The following is a 19745-nucleotide window of genomic DNA, read 5'->3' as shown; positions in this document are numbered from 1 at the left end:
TAGCCGGCACATTTGGCGTAATACCTCAACAATAACTCGACGGTTGTTGGTTTTTAGATCGTTAATAGTCTGAGGATTATCGGCATGAACCATGAACACGATTCTTCGCATAACCTTACAAAAAATATAAAAGCGAAATAATCGCAAGATCTTGGTGGCCGATTCACATCGACCAAATGAGGAATTATTGTACTATTGAAATAACGACAAAAAGGGTTGTTTTGTGTGCCTTGTTGCACCATCTTGATGCAACCACATCTCTTCCTATTACATATATGCAATTAATTTCAGGACAAAAAATCAGTAATCATTTGGCTTCAGCGATGATAATTGACGGTTTGAGTGACACAATTTTCATCTTCGAAGATGTATGGGTCGATCCCTCCACTAGATCAAATTGAACACCATACAGTGATTTCTTGTGGTCTCCCAGCAGTTACATATGGATCTGCCCCATCTGCGACATAGCCACCGAGTGAAAAATGTGCTTCTTGGATGCGAAAAAACGACTTCCAAACGTTCTTGTTCAAGCACCCAATCGGCATATGTTCTATGCATTCCATGGTCAGCTGGATTTAGTTCTCGCGTCAACTGAACCTGAAGGATAAAGATGCAAATCGATATGCAAAATACGCCATAGCTTGCCGTAAGAGAGGCCCAAATGTTGTGCGCGCCGAGGAATGGATAAATTTGGATCTTATTCAACACTTTCACTCACAGCTCCAATATTTTCGATGATGTATGGGATATTGGACTAGTATAGAACGCGAAATATTGGAGTCCATGATATTTTGTAATTGGTCATGAGTAAGACGCATATCCTAAAGACACGAAGAACAACCGAAGTTGTTCAAGATGCCTTGATATTCAATTCACGAAGTGTAAAGAACGAACACATTTATATTGGTACCCAGTGTAAATGTCTAGAACTTAATTCTCCCTAAAAAAAATAGCTTATGGTATAGCTTATGGAAGGCTTCAATTATATTCTTAGATGTTTGAACATTATTTATTCAATAACTTGTTGGAAAATCAAGTTAGATCGATATTCCTAATGGGGTCTTATCCCTTCAATAATTGGGCACTAATTGTAAGTTATTTAAATTTTTAATTAATATTAAATACTTTGGAAAACATCGCCGAATTACTAAGCGATAATTTAAAATCATTATTAATCGAGATAGACCTCCGGTTTTTTTTTCTAAAAAATTTTCTTCTCTTTAAGAATCTTTTTTCCGATTTCGAATATCTCTTAAAATTTTCCAGTTTGTTGTGAAGAACGAAATTCCTTTTTGTTATCTTTATTTTTTCAATTACTCTTGCAATGTTTTATGCGCTGGTAAGCACCTTCACTAATAATAATAATAACTTTTTGTAGATATCACTCGAAAACCAATGACCTATTGCCAAATAGGCAAATAGGCTCATAATTCCAGGAAAAGTTCTAAGGATTGAACTTGTGAACTTGAGTAGTTGCCCTAGTGTAAAACACGTGTTGTACCTAGACAGAAAAATTGAATATGTGATCAACTTACCGCCCTGAGTTCCCTGGTGGAGAAGAAATGGGTCAGTTGAGCCCTCAGCGGTACCATGAGAACAAGGAAGAACGGAAACGCCAGAGCAGCCTTCGTGGATTTAACAATCCATAGGAATATGAGACAGGCCAGTTGTACACCCGTAAACAAGTGCATTTTGTGGGTTTTTACCTGAAAAAAAATTCTTATTACTTCCTTTGAGTCATTTGAATAGATGCGCGTTCATTTCAGAAACGGATATTCCTTCTTGGGTTTAACTTTTTCTCTAGCATATCTTTTTGTTTCAAGATAGGTTAGGTAAGATTACGTTAGGTTAGTTGTATTTGTTGTTCCAACGATTTTAAGGGTTTACAATTAGGACTAATGAAAAAAAATTTATATTTTGCCTTGATTTGATCTTTTTGAGAACAGTTTCATTCTTGAATAAAATATATACCTATGTATCATTCGTCAGAAAATGGTATTTTGAGCCCTTGTTCACAGAACACATCGCTCTATCATTTCGTCACAATGTCATTTTCGAATTTTGAACCGAAAACATTTTTTTTACGACTACGTTTACTCATATCTCTAATGGGAGAAAAAGAGGTTTGAAAAGCAAGTTTGGGTGAAATTACTCGAAATAATAGCTTTTTTTCATTACCAATTCGATTGTTCATACCTTATATGGTGGGTGTTCCAAAATATGAGAAACAAAGGAAAATGAGACATTGCTTGGGTAATTATGAGAAAAAAAAGTCATATAAACATGGACCCGCAAACGCTTTGTTTTCGAGATACAGTAGTCCTTTTTTTGTGATGCTAATATCAGTTTATCGAATTTTATTAATCTTCGATACAAATTGGGTAAATAAGCTCCAGAACTTATAATCAATTTATTCATCACAGCTTACTAACTGGATCTTTATAATACTTTGGGTTTTCCTCAGAATTGCTAGAGAATAGTTTCAAACTTTCTCTCAAAATCGGTAGCAGATATGATAAAACTACAAGAGACCAAATAGTACTGGATTAAAGTTTCTTTTTACATTTCTCTAAACTGAAGGGTGTTTTTTTTAGAGCTATAGAACTTTAAATTGCAACGATGGATTATTCGATTGACATGAATTTTATTTATCCGCAAGATAATCTTGTGGCATTACATTTTAAATATGATTTCTGGCATATGACCGCCACGGCTGGCTTGGATGTAGTCCAATCTGGACGTCTAATTTTCGATGACTTTTTCTAACATTTGTGGCCGTATATCGGCAATAACACGGCGAATGTTGTCTTCCAAATGGTCAAGGTTTTGTGGCTTATCCGCATAGACCAATGACTTTACATAGCCCCACATAAAGTAGTCTAGCGGTGTTAAATCACAAGATCTTGGAGGCCAATTCACAGGTCCAAAACGTGAAATTAGGCGGTCACCAAACATGTCTTTCAATAAATCGATTGTGGCACGAGCTGTGTGACATGTTGCGCCGTCTTGTTGGAACCAAAGCTCCTGGACATCATGGTTGTTCAATTCAGGAATGAAAAAGTTAGTAATCATGGTTCTATACCGATCACCATTGACTGTAACGTTCTGGACATTATCGTTTCTGAAGAAGTACCCACCAGTTTTTCTGGATGTAACGGTGTTTCGACATACATTTGAGGATAAGCTTCACTCCAAATGCGGCAGTTTTGTTTGTTGACGTAGCCATTCAGCCAGAAGTGCGCTTCATCGCTAAACAAAATAAAATGGACGTAGTGCACGATACGTATTCCGCACAGAACCATTATTTTCGAAATGAAATTGCACTGTTTGCAAGCGTTGTTCAGACGTGAGTCTATTCATGATGAATTGCCAAACCAAACTGAGACTAAATCACTTGACAGCTGTTAAATCGGTCGCCATCTTGAACAGTAATACCAACTTAAAGTTATATACCTCGAAAAAAAACACCTATAGTTGAAATCTTGTGAAGGGAAAGTGCTTTAGGAAAAAAACTTGGAAAAATCACATCTGTTCAGATTTCAGATAACTGTATTATTGAAATTTTGTGACAAGAATAATACAAGAAACCGAAAACAACCGGCAAGTGTATACCGATGACGAATGAAAAAATCGGAGATGGCAAAACAAGGGACGACGCCGAGAAAGTGGATAGATGAAGGGAAATAATAAACCTCGAAAAGACGTGCTCGTAGTGCAATTAAAGTAATCATCTTGAAAGCGACAATAAACTCAAAACCGTAAAAAGGTCCGATTTTTTGCTACCGTGTCGATTTCAAACAAAAGTAAAATGATTATTCGCTCTTTTCATGAAAAACTTTTCATTGTCCGCCTTTACGAGAATTCTGAAATTTTTAATTTCGGAAATCTTGGGAGGGGGTGGTAATTACCCCAGTCTCCAGATAAGTGATTCGCCCTGTACATAGTTTCGAAGCACCCTCCGTCCAATTGTTGAGGGGAAATCCCCATTTGAAATAACGAACCAACATCACGCAGCAAATTCATTCCTAATGGCGATTCTCATTTGCAGAAAATGCGGGTGACGTCCTTCTTCGGCTCTTTGTAATAACTAGTTTCCATTCTGGTCAACGACAAAAACGTATCGGTTTTTGTGAGTTCAAAGACGTGCTCTGCGTGTAGAGAAGCTCTGTGTGGGCTCTTATAATGGTCTGAGAAATATTATTCTAATTCGGCTTCGCCCTTCAACTCGCCCACCACAAAGGACATGCATATGCGATGGCAATGGAAGAAGACAATCGCAAACATGAGATAAAGCCCAATCCCTGGATGTTCTCAGCGTTCAATAAAAAAGACGCCAATACAGCCGTTGGTTCTTATCGATTTTGGAAAGTAGGTCTACGATTCTATAACATGAATACATTATTTTCCCTCTATGGAATAGGAGTAATAAAAAAAATGACCTAGAAACTTGAAATCTTAGCAGTGGCGGAGTTCACCTTTGCCCCCCAGTATGCTATTTAAATCTAGCCAAGTCTTCTGCAATTCGATACTCTGGTTCGCAATCATCATTACATTAATTTCGTCAATGAAATTGCGAATATGTGATTTGTTTTATCGTTTTAGCGAACGTTAATATTAGGTTATCTACTCCTATTGAATTGTTTACTCATTATTCAATTGCTTTTGAGCAATTAATAGTATCTATTAACAAACAACGTGAGCTATAGGTAATAACTCACTATAATAAATCGGAAAAGATTATTTTCTGTATCTACCTGCTAAAATTCAAGGTTTGGTAAATTTTGCTCTCCTAGTGTCATCGGTGGTTTCACATCGTTTGGCGCGCCTGAAGTTTGTTTTTTAAATATCTGATTTATTTCGGTATTTACTTCAATATATTTTTGTTTATAAGAAACGTTGATTCACTATGGGACATAAGAGGAAAGAAGTGCGTTCTTTGTGGAGAAACTTGCGAATTGAGTGAAATATTGTATCACTGACATGTTTTCATTTCTGCGCGCTTCATGTCAAAGTTGATTGGTCATGTTGGGGAGAAAATTTGTCATACTGAAAATGCCATATGCTCCCTCTATCTATGTTTATTACTGTTAGGTTCTACTAGATACCTAGGATAAGTCATATAGAAAGAAATGAAGAGTTTTCCAATGAGAGGTTTCAGTTTGATATTGAAGAAATATATCATTTAAGAATAATCAACATATCAACATTACATGACCAATTCGCACATTTGCAGCTATAGGGTCGAGTAAAAACCTCGATAAATTCACGAATTTCATCTTTAAGGCATTGAATCGATTGTAGATCATTGTCTTGGGCCTTATCTGTGGTCTCAAAGAAAAAAGTCTAAAGGTGTTAATCATAAAATTTCGGTGCCAATTGTGATCACATCTTAGAGAAATAACATGGCCAACAAAATGTCCTTGCAAAATTGCGACTCTGTAGTCTGTAGTGCACTCCAAACTCAACAACAGTTGTGCAACAGTTGCACCATCCTCATTTTTGAATAATTAATGTTCAATCACTCCTCCAGCACAAACAATGATATGTTGAAGATGATTATGCTTTTCAACAATCATTCTAATATTTTCCGAGTTCCAAATAAGAGAATTCTGCTTATTAACGTAGCCTCGAAGTTGCAAATGGGCTTCATCATCTGATGCATTTCAAGCACCCAATCAGCAAAGATACGACGTTGCTGGTTATCGACCTGCTTGATTTCTAGTGTTAACTGCACTTAAGACTTCAGTATTTATGCAAAATACGGTGTAAAGTCGTTAGTGGAACGCCTAATTGCCAAAATCGACGAGGAATCGACAAACCTGGGTTTTCGTCAACACCACGGGCTATAGCTGCAATATTTTCAGATTTTCTTGAGCGAAGCACACGGTTTCGATACTTCACATCAGTGACTTGTGCCAACAGCTCAATTTTTTTTACCAGATTCACTATTACAGGCCGAGAAGTTGTTTCACGATGACCCAACAGTGCTTTAGTTTTGACATTTTTTAGGTAGTGAATTTTAATAATTTCATTGCGTTTTTCAAACGTGTATCGTTCTGATCAATTAGGAAATCGTTCTATATTTAGTAATGGCGACAGCTTCAAAATTGACAGCTGCCCAAGTAGCGGGCTATTCAAAAAGAAACCTCTTATTGGAAAACTCTTTATAACATGAATATATTAATTCACACAGAACAGATCGGAGTGGAGTCATTTGAAGGAGGCCTACGTCCAGGAGTGGATGAAGAAGGGCTGAGGAAGAAGATATTAATTTTCCTTTATGGAATTTGGTAGTAAAGAAGTAATAAGAGAGAGCAATTTCATCCTGAAATCGAAGACATATTTCAACTTCTTGGTAGCTCATTTTTTGAATGAATGAACGATTAATACGTTCTCACAACAGACTAATATTTTTCGGTTATTTGGAAGAAGTATAGGTACCAAAATGCAAGCAGATATAAGAAGGGCGTAGTAGTAATTTGGAACTAACAAATTTCAATGAAGAATGAAAAAAAAGATATTAAAGAATTAAAATTATGAGTGAAAATAAACATTATAATTATCAATGTTGTTCATTGGTGACGATAACTTATGTCATATAACGCAGGTAGAAAGCGAATCTTCAAAACAATTTGCCTTGTAGAATATGAAAAACATTTTCCACACAATGTTTCCTCTTGCTATATTATGTAGGACCAGACAAATGAGTCATTCTGAAACGTCAAAATGAAGTTGGACTGTATTGTATAACATAAATATCAATCCTTCAGAATCCGTTTAATTGAACGATTAAATAAACCCATTCAATCCTACGGATTAAGTAGAAAATAAAAATTTGAACTATATCCCCTGTTACTTTAGTCAATTTAGACCTACCATAACGCTTTCGGCAATCGGCATGGCTATGACATAACAAAAAATCGATTAGGGAGTCACGTAACTTCCCTTTCAGGGTAGGCAATCGAGCCTAAACTTGATTTATGGTTCCAAGAAACAGAAATATTTATACAGACATCCTTCAGAGTGAATGGCCATTTTAAAGTCTTGGATGTTATTGAGGTTTCCAATACCTAGGGACTCGAGGAATTCTATTCAACAAGAGTACCTACAAAATAACTCACCATTATCTCTATCAGACAGAGTGTCAAATAAATAACACGTTACCTATATTTGCTAAAATATAGAATTGACCAGGCAGGGCCTACATATCATTTCATTATAATGAAACTTTTAATGGACAGAAATACGATTACCACTTGAAATCATTCAGGTAAAATTGAAAAAATAATTGAGCCTAGTTTAACACAGTTAGAAAAAAATTATTGAAAGTGTAGCAACTTAATTTCAGCAATAAAGTTTCAAATATACCTATTAGAACCACGTAAATAATGGTAAATTTGGCTGTCTCTTGAAGTTCGTTATGCTGGTTGCTGGTACTTGGTAGGCCTTGACCTAGTTCATGACCTATTCACTTTCTGTTCGATATTTCTAGGATACTCTGTAGAGTTACATTTTCATACTTTTCTCCTTATTGTTTCAGGAAATATTCATATTCGAAATGGATCTCAGTTAAATCGATTTAGTTTCGATATTTGTGGTCGACTGTGGTTTCGACGTTGCCAGTTCTTTGATTCATAAATCAGAACTCGAAAAACGAGTTGAATATTTCACATAATTTTCATTATGCAAAAACCTATTCATTATTCGTTTTTTAATATGTTAATTTTTGTAAAACTATAATTTTCAATATCTGTTTCAGGTATATAATTCAATTATTTTCAATCAATATACGATGCCCATTTTTTTATTAGTTTCGTTTGAATGCTTTTAGCATAATTCTAAAGGATGGTTTGAAAAAAGTTATGAATATATCCAAAAACGAAGGTCTGCATTGAATTTTTTAATATCTAAAAACAAATCAACACAGTGTTATAATTTTCTTCTTTTAATATCGCTTTCATTTATTTGTTCAGAGATTCTCGAGAATATTTCAAAAATTATTCAGACAAAATGTAGAAATTTCGCTTGCTAAAAATCCTTCCTCAATACGACTGAAGAATAAATATGGCAATGGCGCGTTATGCTATCTTTGTCTCCCTCCACACAGCGCGTACAACTTCAGGCGGATCGAAGTCGGCTCGGCTGTGCATATGACGAGTTCGCCATCTGGAATTGCCTACAACGAACGAAGTCTGTCCGATTCAAATACATCGTGTAGTTGCGTGGAGCAGCAGAAAATCGGCTGTTATCTCAGTTTATTAAAGAACACAATAGATGTAAACATCCATCGCAATACCATATTTTGAACAGGTAAGTGTGAAAAGTTGCGAACATAGAATACGATTATACAAGGATGTTTTCTTTTCTGTTTGCAGATTCTGATTGAGGGACGCCACGGGCGTGGCTTGCATAGTGAAAATTACTCATCGGAGCCGGTGTAACTGTCATTCTGTCAAGTGAACTAGTGTAGCGACTTGTAAACAAAAGCTTTCAAACAATGAGATTGTGAACTATGTGTGAAGTGCATTAATTCGTAACAATGAGTGCCAATAATGTGAATAGTGTCCCCACAACTCAACCGACTGCTACAATTAAATCTCGACCTAACATTATGCCGAGCAGTTATATGTATACTTCAAGTAGTGCTCTTTTGAATAGGAATACAGACCAAAAGCCGACTCCACCTCCCACACTACCAAAATATACTTCTAGTTTTAATGCCGGAAGTGGTCTGAATCGAGACAGGGACAAGGATAGTATTGGAGGTTCGTATCGTCTCTCCAGTCTTGATCGTTTAGCAATGAGACAGAAATTTATGGACCAACAAAGTCCAACTTCAGGCTCAACACCAAATGGTACAGCTAATGGAACCAATGGCAGTGAAATCAACTCAAATTCTGCAATGCAAAGTAAACGAGAAATGTTCTTCAACAATGCTGCAGCAGACACCAATAAAGATTCCAATCGAATCAGTAGTAAAGTTCCTCCTGTGGAGAATAAACCTCCAGAACCTCCAATTAAACCTTCAAGTCCAGAATCAGCCAAAGATGAAAATAGCAAAGAATCCACTCCAGAAATAGTTAAAGAAAGGCCCAAACCAAAAGAATTGGATGGTTATGTAGGATTTGCTAACTTACCAAATCAGGTTTACCGAAAGGCAGTAAAAAAAGGTTTTGAATTCACATTGATGGTAGTCGGTGAATCAGGATTAGGAAAATCAACATTGATAAACTCTATGTTTTTAACAGATATATACAATTCAACTGATTATCCTGGACCAACTCAAAGGCTCAAAAAAACAGTGGCTGTTGAAACTACAAGAGTTATGTTGAAGGAAAATGGTGTTAATTTGCTACTAACAGTAGTTGACACACCTGGATTTGGTGATGCTGTAGATAATAGTAATTGCTGGGTTCCTATAATAGAATATATTGAATCAAAGTACGAGGATTATCTGAATTGTGAGGCAAGAGTGACAAGAAAGCAGAGTCCCGATATGAGGATACACTGCTGTTTATATTTCATTCAACCATCTGGCCATGGGCTCAAATCATTGGACATTGAATTTATGAAACGATTATGTGATAAAGTTAACATTATTCCTATTATTGCGAAAGCAGATACCTTGACCGCTGAAGAATGTACCTTATTCAAAAAACAAATTTTGAATGAAATTGCTTTGCACAAAATTAAAATATATGAATTTCCTGATTCACTTGAAGATGAAGATGATCATAAACTCAACAAATCTTTAAAAGATAGGGTTCCTTTTGCTGTCGTTGGTTCCAATGCAGTAGTTGAAATCGATGGCAAGAAACTGAGAGGAAGAAAGTATCCATGGGGTATCGCAGAAGTGGAGAATCTCGAACATTGTGATTTTATTGCTCTGAGAAATATGGTGATCAGGACACATTTACAAGACTTGAAAGATGTTACAAATAATGTTCATTACGAGAATTATAGATGTAGGAAGTTAGCCGGGTTAGGTGTTGATGGCAAAACCAACAGGATATTGAACAAAAACCCACTTGCTCAAATGGACGAGGAGAAAAGAGAACACGATCTGAAGATGAAAAAGATGGAAGCTGAGATGGAACAGGTGTTTGAGATGAAAGTGAGAGAGAAAAAACAGAAACTTAAAGACAGTGAAATTGAACTAACAAGAAGACATGAGGCCACCAAGAAGCAGCTAGATCAGCAAACTAAGGAACTAGAAGAGAAAAGGAGACAATTCGAGATGGAAAAAGAAGCATGGGAGAAGGATAATCAAGTGACAATTGATGAATTACGAAGGAGATCCTTGGAAGGAAGCAGAGAAACTGTTGACGGTAAAAAGAAAAAGAAAGGTCTCTTTTAGTATCCATTGAAAATATGGGTGCAGAAGATTCTTGGTGGACTCAGAAGGCTTTTTAGTCATTCCCTGGTAAAAAGAGTTAAAATAATGAATTATAGATCTTGCGGAATTAGTTACGATTCCTCTGAACTGCCAATTTGTGTAACTAGAGATTTCTAATTTCTCAATTTCTATTTCAATTGCTGATAAGTGTTGAGTCATTTTCTCCAGAGAATTCGATTGTTTGTGAGTAATTCATGATGAAGTATAGAAAATATTTATGAAGAGGAAAAAACTAATGAATATAAATTATTGATTTTTTAAATAGTCTGATGTCCTCTGTTCATGACATTTTGCTTGAGAGCAACGTGCCATTTATTTTTTATCTATATATCTCGAGTTTTAATTTTATATTATGTATGTAAAACTGTGAAAATAAAATTTTAAGTAATAGTGATGCATTTTTTCATAAAAATGAAATAAAACATTTTATTTGGAATAATTGCCAAACAGATATTTTTCCTATACCTAAATGTAACTTGTGGAGGAATATTGAACAGAATTAAATTATTCAGAAAAACAATTTCAGTCACAATAATTCTTATCAGAAAATGATAACTCAATTGTTCTTAGTTTTTCGAGAAAAATTATGCTCATTTGAATAATTGCCAAACAAATATTTTCTTCTAAACCTAAGTGTAATTTGTAATAGAATTTCAAATAGGATAACATTATTAAAACAAAAAAACATTCAATCACAATAATTTTCATCGGAGAGCAATCATTCTATAACGACTGATATGCTTTCTTTCAAAACAGTTGTGCTCTGCCAAATAAAAACGAGTTATCTATTCAAATCAATATAAAAATTCTTGTTTGAATAAAATTGTGTTAGTGTTTATATCTCAAATTCTTGTCTAGTGATATCTCAGAATCCCTTTGATAGAAAACAATGAATGGTACATTTTGGGGCTCGATTATTTAGAGAATTAATCTGGTGAAAACCGCAACTTTATAAATTCAACTGTTTACAAGCTATAAGAGAAAGTTGGAAAATGGTTTGAAATGAAAAGTTCTCATAACTTCTTTGTTGTTAGTGATTTCATAGATATAGAAAAAAAGTAACCCAAACTCAAGTCAGACAAGGTAGGTACCTAATTCATTTGCTTCCAGAAATAAATTTAAAATGAGTGAAGAATGCTGGAAGGAATGAAAATGAATAACTTCCTAATACCTATATATAGGATCTTATAAGAAACTGGGCTATGAGAGACATTTTTTATAGGGTATATTTAAATATATCTGTTGATATCTGAGAATCAGCTGCCGAAGTTAAATACTGTTGTCTTCAAGGACCTCAATTGGATAATTCGTTTCAGCAATTAGTCAGAATTTAGGATTGATGAACTTTGATTCTGAAGAACAAACGATATGACTGCTTTATAAACAGATCGTTGAGAGATTCTTATTGTTTCAGCATTCAATGATATGCATTGAGTGCAAACATGAGAAAACAATTATCGAGTTTCTCTAATTGTATCACATCATTAACGATAGAATGGCTTTTTCTCTGTTATGCACATTATGTCTTTCACAGCACTTTCAAATATTAGTTCTTCCTTTTCAATGGTTTATTTTTTCCTCTATAAGATTAGGCATTTTAATTAACCGTAAAAAATTAATATTAGGATGGTGAGTATATATGTGATATATTATACAGGTGGTCCAGATTTAAGTTCAATAACTTTGGCGTTGGATAGAACAACTTTTTTCATGAAAAAAGTTCATGTAAATATATCTCCCAACAAGCTTCGTTTTCGAAACGTATGGTGGAGTTTGAAAAAAAAAATTTTTATGTATAACTCTAATTATTAATAAATTCTTTGTTTTAATTTTTAGGTACTGAAGTCTAGATAATCTAGTGTTTCGAATTAGATAAGTGTCTCCTGCCAAAATATTCCAGTGGCGTAGATATAGGGGTTCGATAATCAACAGAAATCACAAAAAAAAAATGGTCTCCTAAATTTTTTCATAAAATGTACCGTTTTCGAGATAATCCGAGTACAAAGCAAACGCTATTCACGAAAATATACAAAAATTGATTTTTCAAATTGTCCCATTAGCGATAAATGAAAGTACAAAAATTGGCAGAGTTTATTTTTATACTTTCAGATGAAATTTAATAGAACATTTCAGAAAGAATTAAAAAATTTGTGAATATTTTTTAAGTGTCTGATGAATGTTCTTACTGAAATGTTTGCTTTGTACTTTGTATAATCTATGAAAAAAATTCAAGAGAACATTTTTTTGCGAAACTCTGTTAATTTCAGAAATGATATAATTGTCTCGAGAAAAAAAGTCATTGGTGTAGATTTTTAATGGAAAAAGGATCATCGCACCCCTCGAAACAATACATTATTTAGACTTCAATAACTAATGATTAAATTAAACAATAATTTAATAATACCTACCTACTAGAGTTATAAGTTAAAAACTTTTTTTTTCAAACTTGAATCTAGAAAACATATCTTGTTAGGATATATGTTTATATGAACTTTTTTTCATGAAAAAAGTTGTTCTATCTAACGCCAAAGTTATTGAACTAAAATCTGGACCACCTTGTATTTCCAACATATTTTTAAATTCAATACTATCCAAGAGGAAGGAATTTGTGATGAGAAAGTTTTCAGTATCATCCTACTGTTACACGATACGATTTTATTACTGTATTTCGTATAGTTTTCAGACTTAATGTTTGTTTCCGAGTCTACCAGAGGTAGAGCTTCATGATTACTTTTGGTATGGAAAAATTTTTAGATTTCAAAATTTTCGCTGGCAAAATGCATTTGAGAGAATTCTGAATAGCTTTGGATTCTTATCTGTCTGTGTGTTTGTCCTGAAACCTTTGCAGCACTATATGTTCACAATTTTTATGGAATTTGGTACCTACGAGTATCCTATTTGAACTATCGATGGTTCCAAACAGAATTAAGATTTTTCAGATATAGGGTGCGCGTTGAGCATGTAGGTAGATATACAAACGTGAAAATTCAAGAACCCCAATTTTTTCATTTTTACTGATCAGATTTCAATGACATTTGGTATGGGTAATTTTGATTTGGTATATAGATAATTGGTTGTATAATACTTAATTTCAATCTTTCGAATATAGGGTACGATATGCCGATTTTAGGATTTTTCGGGAGATAGTAAAACTCAGAAGGTATAGTCTGTGATAAATAAATAAATCTAAAGTACAAACATCTATTGATGTTTTCACGTCAGAGAGCAATAAATTATTACCCCTAATTATTTTTTCATTTGATTAAAAATTTTACTTTTTTTCCCTAAATTTGATCACCCTGTATCAACTTCATGGGGCGAAATAGAGTGAATAGGAAGAATACCTAGCTTATCTTTATTTATTGAAATCACAAGGATAATCATTAATAAAGTTATATTAGGTTATCGTATAATTTTTAGGAAAGTAAAATCAGTATTTTTGTATGTTACTACAACGTAGGTGATATTTGTAAGATTTACCTATAATTCAAATCCCCACTTAACTCTACTGCGACCTAGTATTTAATTTTTTCTGGAGTTTTCTTCGGTTTTCCTCAAGTATTGAATTATGCGCAAAGTTGTTTTATAATGGACATCTCCAGCTTCTCGTAGATGTTAATCACCACATTCCTAACATTGCTAGTATTGAACGTAATTCTCGAATTTGTTTATTCCGTACAAACAACAAATAACACCGCATACATTGTAATTGCGAAAATGTGGAGGTTCAATGTTGACGCATTGCAAGCGTTTTGTGCAATCGTATCTACTGATTAAGCATCCCATTCAACCAATTGGTCGATTGTAGGATGATTGATGTAATTATGATCATTCATAATTTTAAGCAAGTGAATTACAAGGTCTAAGGTAAGTTACACTCTGAGAACACTATTTTGAACAAGTAGGAAATATGTTTGAAAATTCAGAAGTGGAACAATAATCAAGTTCTGATAACCCCTGAACAACTCAATACTTATCTTTCACAGGACAGACTGATTTGTTTCGAATTTTTTTGGTTAGTTGAACTTTGAAGGGAGGATCGAAGGAATGCCAAGATTAAGGAAGTAACAACAAGAAGGAAGAATTTGGTGGGGTGGCATTTTATTGAGAGCTCGTCATCGGAAATATTGTTTTTACATTCCGATTGAACCATTGAACATTGAACCAAGAATAGTCTCAAATGGTGACAAATCATGAGGAAAGCCAGACGTGAATTCAGGAGTTTTTGAGCACTCGTTCATTTAAGCTCCAAATACAATCTTGGACACCATATATATAGGGTCTTTTTTTTCGAGGTATATAACTTTAAGTTGGCATTACTGTTCAAGATGGCGACCGATTTAACAGCTGTCAAGTGATTTATTCTCAGTTTGGTTTGGCAATTCATCATGAATAGACTCACGCCTGAACAACGCTTGCAAGTAGTGCAATTTTATTTCGAAAATAATGGTTCTGTGCGGAATACGTATCGCGCACTACGTCCATTTTATTTTGTTTAGCGATGAAGCGCACTTCTGGTTGAATGGCTACGTCAACAAACAAAACTGCCGCATTTGGAGTGAAGCTAATCCTCAAATGTATGTCGAAACATCGTTACATCCAGAAAAACTGACTGTTTGGTGCGCTTTATGGGCTGGTGGAATCATTGGTCCGTACTTCTTCAAAAACGATGATGGCCAGAACGTTACAGTCAATGGTGATCGGTATAGAGCCATGATAACTAACTTTTCATTCCTGAATTGAACAACTATGATGTCCAGGAGCTGTGGTTCCAACAAGACGGCGCAACATGTCATACAGCTCATGCCACAATCGATTTATTGAAAGACACGTTTGGTGACCGCCTAATTTCACGTTTTGGACCTGTGAATTGGCCTCCAAGATCTTGTGATTTAATACCGCTAGACTACTTTCTGTGGGGCTATGTAAAGTCATTGGTCTATGCGGATAAGCCACAAACCCATGACCATTTGGAAGACAACATTCGCCGTGTTATTGCCGATATACGGCCACAAATATTGGAAAAAGTCATCGAAAATTGGACGTCCAGATTGGATTACATCCGAGCCAGCCGTGGCGGTCATATGCCAGAAATTATATTCAAAATGAAATGCCACAAGATCATCTTGCGGATAAATAAAATTCATGTCAATCGATTAATCCATCGAGTTTTATTGCAATTTAAATTTCTATAGCTCAAAAAAAAACATCCTTTACTTTGCAGCATAGTTGAGCATATAATTTTTTTCCGATTATTTTTAATGATATATGTACGTTGGATATTGTATTTACAAATAATTATAATTCTCACAATATTGTTATTTTTTCTGCATCGATAAATTAAAACAACATTCGATACAAATCGCATTTGTTGGAATGGTTGATTTCTATGGAAATGTATATGTTCATGATAATTATAGTTCGACAACTTATGAAATGTTTTATTCCCATTAAGAATAATCCTTTTGCTGCCTAGGCAGGAAAAATAATACTTTGCTGATTGATATGTGTCTGCAAACGTTAAATTATAATATTTCAGGTTTTAGTAGTCCGATGAATATGAAATTTGGTATGAATTTTCGGATCAGGTTGTAACGTGAAATACCCACGATCTCAATATTTTTAGTCCTATCAGTATGATTTTGATGAATTATATCATTCAGTTTGGAACTTTAGAGGACCTATACGAATTTTAGCTTTTTGAATATTATACTGTGGCGTTGAGTATTCATCCGAATGGTTTACAGCTCTTTCGGATATATGGACCATATTCACCGTCGCCATATTGTTGTGCGACAATACCAACTACCCAGTGTTCCCAACGGAGAAATATTGAGTTCACTAGAAAAATACCACTAATATCAAAAATACTATCAGCCATAGAGATTATTCTTTCACTGACTATTTCCAAAAATGGAGCGAAGCCTTCATTTATAAACTCGGCCACAGTTAATTTGTTCATAAAACCACTTTTCACTAATGTTTTTATTTCCAAAAGGTGGAATTTTTGCGAAATATTGTCCCAAACAAGCTTATCTGGCGTAGCAGCCAGAAAAGGTACACATAAACTTCACTTATAAACTTTATATTGTGGAATTTTTCTAGTAAACTCAATATTTCTTCGTTGGGAACACTGGGTAGTTGGTATTGTCGCACAACAATATGGCGACGGTGAATATGGTCAATTGCGAACTCGCAGACGTGAAATTACCAAGACTGCAATATTTTGCATCTCATTCAAATTTGATATGAACTATTTCCTAAATGGTTTTATAGGAATTTCAGCTCTTCAAAATATACGGTATTTGGATCCAAGCGAAACTGAAGTTGGGTATCGGTCTCAGGAACAAAAAAGTTTATTCCTTCATAATGTTTCGGCTTTCATTCGGCCTTCTTCAAGTCTCAGAATAATAAAAACTTAAATATTTTCATCTACAGAAAATAGAAATTCAGAAATAAAACAAGAAAAACGAATTCCACTGAATTTAAGCATCTATGTTTGTTGCTTCTTCCGGGGTCATGACACATCACACATAAAATAATAAATAATACAGTGTTTGTTGCACGTTTAAATGAGAACTTCTTCGGAGAGTGTTTCAAGATCGACAATAACGTACTTACTGAATTAGGGTGCTGCTATTTTAGATGCGGAGGACGAGGAACTAAGGAGCTATATTCCATTAGCATATTTTTTCTTCGAATTATATTCCAATGAAATTACTTACAAAATGTTTGTTTCATTATTGATATAAAACTACCAAATAAGCAAACAATCAAGTTGAAGAAGTTTGTCGTGCTGCCTGTAATATTGTTAGAGTATCTTAGTATATTACATGTGAAAATCGCTAGAACTTTCATCAATGGCTGATACTCGGTGAAAAGATGATCAAGTACTTTAATATTTTTTTCATTTTTGAATCTCGCGAAAAAAAAATTAAGTAAAAAATAATTATATGGATTCAGAAATTCATACAAACATTGATAGTATGGAAGGAACACTGCCTAGATGAACTCAAAACGAAAAGAATCATTGTCTAACTCCTCCGGATGTTTTGCATCATTTATGAAGTGGAATAATAGGTTAATAATCGACTGTTCTCGGTATACTTCAAAAGGAAAAAATTAATAGATTGGTATTAAGCATTATTTACGTCTTTTATTAGGCGTTTGAGAAAGTAAACCAATTATCTCCTCTAACGAATCTGGTGTTGTTTCAGGCTTTTCGAGCAAAATGATCGAATGGACTCAACCAGTAGGAAATTCGAAGAAAAAATTTCTGTTTTCTATACATCCGACTTGAATTGTGTCCAGTGAATTAACGTAAATTATATATTTGTTTATTTCATTGCTGACTTTTTAGACTAACCGCACCATTATTTGTAGTTAACTAGCTAATATGTTGACAAGCGCCTCAGCAGAGATTGATGATCACAAAAACCGCTCAAGGACGTGAATTCAGAAATCGTAATCAATGCTAAAAAAGCACTGATTTGGTGTCAGGAGCTTCTGAGCCTTTGTTCTCTCATAAGTATGAGAGAATATACACTAGGGGAATAAATTAAAGGATCAAAATGAAATTCGAAATTTTTGGCGGTTTTTCAAATGGCTGTATTTTCGATCCTTTAAATCTTTGAAAATTCGATCGAATGAAACAAAAACAACCGCTCCATGGATTGAATTGAAATTCACTGGGATTTCTGTAGTGATATTGAACTGTAAAATGCACACTCAACATTGGTGGTTTTTTCGATATTTTCAATTCAGCGCTTGATTATCAAAAAAGCCTCCAAAAGCCCGTTTTTTATCAACTTTTCAAATTAATGTAGAGAACGAAGAAAATTTTTTTCCGGAAATACCATAGCTTCTTCTTGTAAAGAATTCATTCAAGATTTCAAAACATCCCCTAAATTCTATGTGCAATCATTGGTTGGTGAGATATTGATGGTTAAGGACAAAAAAGGGCCTATTCAATTCAAAGTTCCATATTTCAGAGTCAAGTGCTCGTATCGAAATTTTGAAGAAAGGATATTGAAGCTGAATGAACGAGTTATCTCACCCATATAGTAGTTAAGTTGGAAAAAAAATTTCCCAGTCTGTAGGCCAAAAATAAAAACTGAAAAAATTTGACAGAAATTTTAGATACTGTATTTATTAGGATTGAGCGGTACAAGTTGCTTGAAAAATTTTTTCATCATGAGATATCTGAACTATAAACTTCAAGCTTCAAAAAGCCTCTTTTTCAAATTGAGATACGACCATTGTTTTCGAAAATACAGCCATTTGAAAAACCGCTAAAAATTTCGAATTTTATTTTGATCCTTCAATTTATTCCACTAGTATATAAAGTTATAAGGAATCATTGAGCATTTTCGGATATTCCGCTGAGTACAAAAACTTCAGAACCAGAGAGAATTCATGAAAAATAACGGAAAATGAATAGGTACCCAAAATCACAGTGACGACAGAATCAATCTTTTTGAAGTTTCGCGTGTAGATATAAAATAACGATTACAAATTTCCTATGAACTTTCAAGTTGATCACGATCAACATAATAGATTCAATCGGAACATAAGACAAATAATATTTCAGGAAGATTTTTTCATCAGAATTCGTAATCTAAAACTACAATAACATCATAATAAAACAAATCTTATATAATATAATATTTTCCTATAAGAGGATTCCGTCTTAACAGCCTGCCATTTGGGCAGCTGTCACTTTTGAAGCATAGAAATTGTTAAATTTCACTACAAAAATAAAGGAAATTTTGGAGTCACAGTTCGCAAAAATGAAGCACTTTTGGGTTGTCGTGAAGCACCTTCTGAATCGGCAATAGTGAAACTGGTGGAAAAATTTCAGCTATTGGGACAAGTCAATGATGTGAAGAATCGAAACCGTATGCGTCGCTCAAGAACAACTGAGAATATTGCTGCAGTAGGCTGGTGCAACTGTCACGGTGAATGGATTGAGCTACCTAGCTATGATTTTTATAGCTGGAATAGAAAGATATAATGAGGACAACGTTTATTACTAACAAGACGGCGCTACGTACCACACAAGCAACGAAGCAATCACAATTTTGCAAGAAACGTTTCCTGGCTGTGTTATTTCTCGAAGAAGTGGTCACAATTGACCACTTAGATCTTGTGACTTTCGCCACAAATGTGCGAATTAGTCATGGAAAATTTCATGAAAAGGATATGGTGCTGCAACCGTAGCCGGGGATGCCATTTGGATTATGTAGTTTTCCATCGTTAATGGAATACTTAAAAATGAAATAAACATCTATTGCATTCCCTCGAAATATACTCGTTTTTTCAATATCCAAATGAAAAGTCCTATTGGAAA

General features: G+C 34.3%; 2 protein-coding genes across 7 annotated transcripts in view; one reads left to right on the top strand and one right to left on the bottom strand.

The window, feature by feature from the left end:
- Positions 1–19745, bottom strand: part of LOC123673903 (anion exchange protein 2) — a 171495-nt gene that overhangs the window by 11697 nt on the left and 140053 nt on the right. For all 6 annotated transcript variants that reach the window (XM_045608660.1, XM_045608665.1, XM_045608661.1 and 3 more), the window contains one exon: positions 1536–1706. In XM_045608660.1, the coding sequence (XP_045464616.1) occupies positions 1536–1706 (171 nt within the window). The remainder of the gene's footprint in view (positions 1–1535; positions 1707–19745) is intronic.
- Positions 8118–10786, top strand: LOC123673904 (septin-7). The gene is made up of 2 exons (XM_045608666.1): positions 8118–8310; positions 8376–10786. The coding sequence occupies exon 2, from the start codon at positions 8540–8542 to the stop codon at positions 10355–10357; it is 1818 nt and encodes a 605-aa protein (XP_045464622.1). The 5' UTR covers positions 8118–8310; positions 8376–8539; the 3' UTR covers positions 10358–10786.

Source organism: Harmonia axyridis, chromosome 2, assembly GCF_914767665.1.
Source record: "Harmonia axyridis chromosome 2, icHarAxyr1.1, whole genome shotgun sequence".
NCBI lineage: Eukaryota > Metazoa > Arthropoda > Insecta > Coleoptera > Coccinellidae > Harmonia > Harmonia axyridis.
Note: the sequence above shows the minus strand (reverse complement) of the source record. Positions and strands in the feature narration are given on the sequence as shown.